Raw genomic sequence first — 6,378 nt, 5'->3', positions numbered from 1 at the left:
TTTCAGAAAAAGAACATCATACCAACAGTAAAATATGGTGGTGGTAGTGTGATGGTCTGGGGTTGTTGGTGCTGGAAGGCTTGCTGTGATAGATGGAACCATGAATTCTACTGTCTACCAAAAAATCCTGAAGGAGAATGTCCGGCCATCTGTTCGTCAACTCAATCTGAAGCGATCTTGGGTGCTGCAACAGGACAATGACCCAAAACACACCAGCAAATCCACCTCTGAATGGCTGAAGAAAAACAAAATGAAGACTTTGGAGTGGCCTAGTCAAAGTCCTGACCTGAATCCAATAGAGATGCTATGGCATGACCTTAAAAAGGTGGTTCATGCTAGAAAACCCTCAAATAAAGCTGAATTAAAACAATTCTGCAAAGATGAGTGGGCCAAAATTCCTCCAGAGCGCTGTAAAAGACTCATTGCAAGTTATCACAAAAACGCTTGATTATAGTTACTGCTGCTAAGGGTGGCCCAACCAGTTATTAGGTTCAGGGGGCAATTACTTCTTCACACAGGGCCATGTAGATTTGGATTTTTTTTCTCCCTAAATAATAAAAAACATCATTTAAAAACTGCATTTTGTGTTTACTTGTGTTATATTTGACTAATGGTTAAATGTGTTTGATGATCAGAAACATTTTGTGTGAGAAACATGCAAAAGAATAAGAAATCAGGAAGGGGGCAAATAGTTTTTCACACTACTGTATACACACACACACATATATATATATACATATACAGGTATATACATATACAGGTATATACATATATATATATACATACATATATATAATTAATCTTGATTAATCGCATGTAATCGCACAAGAAAATTTGCCCCAAAGCGCAAATGTTTTTTTATTTAAAAGGGTTTTAGTGAGCGACAGAATCAAATAATAGACATGGACATGAATATTGTAAACTCAAGGTCTTTTAATTTCTGAAAAAAAAATGCATTTAAACTGCATTTCAGTTCAAAACAGAAACAAAAATATCATCCCTGGCTAAAATTGGGCAGACTTAAAAATAAAGTGGTATTGTAAGTACTTTAACGAAAATACCATTCTGAACATGCACTTTATGCTAAAATTTTTGTTATTATTTTTTAAGTACAGTTTTTCTTCTTAAAAAAATAAGGCAGAAACATAAAAGGTAATTTGACCAGCTTCACCTTTAAACTCCGAGTAACCTTAGCCAAAATTATTTTTTATATTAGGCTAAAACAGTGTGATCATTGAACATTCTGTAATTAGATGTAATTAAAATTACTAACGGTCACGGAAGTCCAATGAGCCCCAGTAAGAGCCACAAAGTCCACTTTCTGTAATGCATCTAAATTTGCTTGCTTTTCAGTGTCATAAAGCTATTGAATTTTACTTGAAATAGTCTCTCGGCACGGCAGTTGGAAAGTTGGATCACCCGACCACTGTTAGTGGTCTATAGTCCAAAACAATCCATTTTGCAAGAGAATTTGTAAGTTTGACCGATGTTGACTTACGAATTTTGGTCCTGAAGCCAGTCATTTCATCAGGTTTGGGCTGTCGACACCTTTTGTTGGTACTCAAACTCGTACTGGTAGTGCTAACATCATACACAGTTTCTGTGCTTGCTGTAACATGTTTTGCATTTAGTTGGAATTGTAAGGTTGAAGTGTGTCAGCGGTATGCAAACTCCTTTTTTGCACAGTTTGCACAAAACCACGCTTTTATCAAGGCTTCCGTCGGGTAGTCTTTTGAAATGAAATTTGCCTCCAATCAGTCCTAGCAACGTGCTTTCTTCAGACTCTTCCATTTTTGTAGCTCTGGTGTGTGCATCAATGTAATCGATGTACCAGGAAATCATGCATTGACAAAATTTCCCCTTTGCTTGGAATGCAAAGTGTGATTAAATGCGTTATTTTTTTTAACGCATTATGGAGCACATGCATCGAAGCTTTTCAGCTGTGCTTGTGCTAAGAAAAGGAAACATTTTAAAAATAACGTAACATGATTGTCAATGTAACCTTTTGTAGGGTCTGTCCCCGAGACTTATTGTCATCGCGAAGCAGAGCCTCACTGGAAATTGGCGGCATTTGAATTGAAATGGGAGATCAGAGGGTATAACGGGGATGCGAGGAATACAAACTCTCTCCCCTGAGCAACCTCCAGTAAAAATAGTTGCCTCAATTAGGTTCTTTTGCAGACACGTGACCTGAAGTCTCGTGCCGTTACAAAGTCTCGGTGGCTGTAAGGTTTTCAGTGATATTATTGGTGTCCCAACCCTCAAAATTAGATTATGTTCAGTAGTAACTGAAGGATTTAGAGTGTGGAGAAACCCTAGAGACAGCGTGTGTATTAACTTGTGGATTTTTCTGTGAGTATTTGGTGGCAGCGTCACACAAAGTTGCTTCCGCAAGACTGCGTTAGCTGCAGAGCTCAGCTCAGAGCAAAATGAAGTGAATGGGAGGGGAGATGCTGACGTGACCCCCAAACACAGTGTCTCGAAATTTGCATAAGCACAGTCCTTCACCAGCAATTTTAACTTAGTTACAAAGTGATCAAAACTCTCGTTTATACCCTACTTCCTCTCATTAAACTTGTACCCCACGAATATCGTATTAGTCGTGGGCATGACAAACGCCAGCGGCAGCCTGTCTATGAACTTAATTTAAGAAGCGTGTCTATAAACTTAATTTAAACTTACGGTTTACACTGTGCTTTGTTTCCGCAGTAGCTGCACTTATGAATATGCTTGTATGCGTCACTCCCTTGATATTCTTTTTCTGCCTTCTCAATTGTGTAATGCGTCTTTTCTTCAGCGCTCTTTGAAGCTCTTCCTTGTTCTAAACGTACTGCGTTCACAGTCAGTTGACGTGATTACGTGGGAGGCGTGATAATGCGAGACGCAACTCCGCCTCCCACGGCCATCGACCTGTCTATTACAGTATATGGATGGAAAAATAGGTTCCAGTTATGACCATTACGCGTAGAATTTCAAAATGAAACCTGCCCAACTTTTGTAAGTAAGCTGTAAGGAATGAGCCTGCACAATTTCAGCCTTCTACCTACACGGGAAGTTGGAGAATTAGTGAGTGAGTATGTGAGTGAGTGAGTGAGTGAGTGAGTGCTTTGCCTTTTATTAGTATAGATTTACATGTAAATTTTTTCATTTATTTTTATATTACATCATCAATTGCAATGTGTTTAAAACTGTATTACTTATTAAATAAAACTCCCCAATGGTATACGATAAGAAGTATATGTTGACATACATAATTTCAACAAATCTTACCTAATATCTAAGAGAATATAAAGGGTTTATGCTGTATAACTGTGCGGGAAATGCTTATAAGAGTGTGGGAGAGTTTATAAGGGCTTAAAATATATAAAAATAACCATATAAACATATGGTTTTTACTTTGCGGATTTTCACCTTTCTCGGGGGGTTCTGTAACGCAACCCCCGCGATCGAGGAGGGATCACTGTATTACTTTTACTTTTTTCTGTGACATACCAAGCTATAAAAATATAAGTACACATAATATTTTTACAAAGGCCTGTGTTTAGGAATCATAATTTACTTCACTTGTCCTCCAGTTGCTGTTTGCAGATTTATTTCTCAGTACTGTATGGTTAAGGGACAGGCGACAAGCAGCACTGGTACCATATTTAATTAACTGTCAATATTTCATTTACCTCTATAAGCTACTTTTAATAAAATAGTATAATGGACGTTGGCATTACACTAAAAACTTCCTAAGATGGTTATTATTTGTTTGGGCAAAATGTTCAAACCTTTTTAAACCTTTTTTTTTTTTTGCTTCTTTTTGCTGTCCTCTCTGACACACTTTCTTCAACTTAATTAAGAAGCCAGTTTCCATTTTGTATGACTATAAAAGAATCACTTTAAGCAGATTATTACTTTACAACAAAATAGTATTTAATAGGCAAGGGAGGTTGCCAGGGATCCCATTAAAAAGACTGTCACAATTCTAAAATCACAGTACAATAAGGTAACTTAAATAGTGCATTTGATTTGGAAACTCTTTCCAAAATGTGTTTATCATTTGTATTTGTGATTTTTTTTTTTAGTTTCGACAGTTATGTCTGAGTCAAGTCCCTCAGTTATGACTGAGAGTTTGAGGTAAAATAGTTACACTAATTAACCACTGCACCATAGAGTGGTAATGTTGATTAGCACATGCAAGTAAAAATTTACTGTGCTCTGCACTTGTGGCAGTAATGATCCTAAAAAATTGAGCACTGCTTAGCTTATGAAATTCCAGCCAGGCATTATAAAAATAAGTGCTTGTTTTGTTGATTTTACAGGCTAGGTTCCCAGGATCTTCTACTCTCAAATGTTTACATGGTAACCATCCAAATTTCTTCTTGTAGTATTTTAAGCACAGAGGAAATGGACCTGACCAGCTGGCTCTCTTCCAAGTTGAGAGTTGCTGTTTTCTCAGAGCGTGTCCCCTTTGGTGAATCTAAAACTTAATGCATTTTGCTATCATCACCAGCATTTCAAAATTAAATATGGCTTCAAATGAAAAGTAAAATACGAAGGAAAGCATAAACAATAAATTTTTCAGAACTATTTATTCAATTATGAACATAATTCAAGCTTTTTGTGATTTTTTTTTCCCATGGAAAATGCACAAGTAACGCACACAAAAATGCAAAAAAATGTAAGCACAATAATAAAACAATAAATGAATTAACGAGTGTGTTCAAATAAATTGACAACAATGACTGGAATATAATATATTCAACAGCCAAATAATATAAACCTATTAACAGATTCTTGATAACACTATACAGATTAATATTGTACAATTACTGCATGGGGTATATATTTTAATTGCAGAATCGGCGTTAAACCTCAGTTATCCCAAGATATTGAGAGCTTAAATAGCGCATTAACTTGTCATTAAGTTACGTTTACAGGCATAACCAATTTTTTTTCCCCCAATACACTTCGGGCCGAAAATCGCAGCTATTTCCGAATTTTGCACACCAGGATTAGTCAGCAAGTAAAACCAAAGGAAGAAAAAATATATTTGCTGCTCCTCTATTCAAATGTTCAAAACCTTTAACATCCTTTGTAAATTACCTCTTAGAGCTTGATGGGGTGGTCGGGGGGTGGGGTATCAACCAGTATTCCGTTAGTTTCTCGTCCAACATCAAGAAATAGCACATTTAAACATATTATGACAGTTACTTATTTAACGGTTAAGAAGAACAGAATAAGAAAGAATGAATATATGAGTCATTCAAAATCTGCCACGTTACCTTTTCTTTTGCGGAAACCGCAGGCAGCGGCACCAAGCTGCTTCTGTCATTGCCACTCAACGGGAATGCCTTATTCCGCTTGGACTTGCTCATAGACGGGTCATGTTGACTGGAATAATAATAATAGCAGAAAGCGGCCCCACCCGCAGCAAAACAAACTCCTGCAATTCCAGATTTCACAGATCTCGCACCCTTTTCTGTTGTTCCACCAAACACATGTCTGACGCGAACAGCTGCAACATTATCCCTCACCGATTTACCAAAGGTAAAAATCACTCGGCGGAGAGCGGCCATGATTGTGGGCATTAAAATTAGATGAGCCGCTAGCCACTGAGATCGCGCGAGATGTGAAACGCTGGATACAGGCGCTCTCGTCTCGTAACACTACCTCTACCTCCCACCTAACACCTGCTGCAGATTCTTATCAAAAGCACAAAACAGTGAAAAATGTGTTTTCTTGTTGTCTTAAATATGATTATTGGATGATATGACAATGAACAGACCGTACGACAAAGACCTTTTCATCTTATTGAAACGGCATCTTTTTTAAGCGGCGGTATCTTAAAGTAAACTACAATATCCCACTAATACCCTCAGAAAAACTTGTACTAATCTCTCGCTTCAGATAACTATGCGTGAACCCAGTATTTCCATAAAATGATTCCTGAAATTAACTTAATATGTTATTTTTGGAGTCATTTTTGAGTGATGCGTATCCCAGCATGCTTTTCTAGTGAATAGATCAAAAGCACGATGGAGTCAAATGCAAAGCTTTTTGCTAAACAATTTCGTTGAAACACCACTACCTATTGTAAAATCGTACATTTTAAAAACTACGTATAACTATATCACTGTAGCCAGCAATAAAACCCTATGGCAGATCGTGGACAGAAGATATGATGTGCTTTAGTTGGAACAACTGGCAAATTAATTTATCATTCCAACTTATTGGCTTTCGATAATGCTTACGTCTTTTACTTAACGAGGACAGTATGCAGCCTTATTTTAGTGATAATAATAAATAAAAATAACGTAACTATTCAGTAGCTGACTAACATTCATTCAGGTATGGTTCCTGCTTTACCTGTAGGATATGTTATCTAAGTCT

At 37.0% G+C, this 6,378-nt stretch overlaps 1 protein-coding gene across 7 annotated transcripts in view; it reads right to left on the bottom strand.

Moving 5' to 3' along the window:
- The window catches only part of micu3a (mitochondrial calcium uptake family, member 3a), a 188,389-nt gene extending 182,673 nt beyond the window's left edge, over positions 1-5,716 (bottom strand). For 2 of the 7 annotated variants that reach the window (XM_039750913.1, XM_039750916.1), the window contains exon 1: positions 5,271-5,716. In XM_039750913.1, the coding sequence (XP_039606847.1) occupies positions 5,271-5,576 (306 nt within the window). In that variant the 5' untranslated portion in view covers positions 5,577-5,716. The remainder of the gene's footprint in view (positions 1-5,270) is intronic. The other 5 variants (XM_039750919.1, XM_039750915.1, XM_039750917.1 and 2 more) reach the window with 4 other exon arrangements.
- Positions 5,717-6,378: the final 662 nt, after the last annotated feature.

Source organism: Polypterus senegalus, chromosome 4 (assembly GCF_016835505.1).
Source record: "Polypterus senegalus isolate Bchr_013 chromosome 4, ASM1683550v1, whole genome shotgun sequence".
In the NCBI taxonomy this organism is placed as follows: Eukaryota; Metazoa; Chordata; class Cladistia; order Polypteriformes; family Polypteridae; genus Polypterus; species Polypterus senegalus.
The sequence above is the reverse complement of the archived record's forward strand: the minus strand, read 5'-3'. Positions and strand labels throughout refer to the sequence as shown.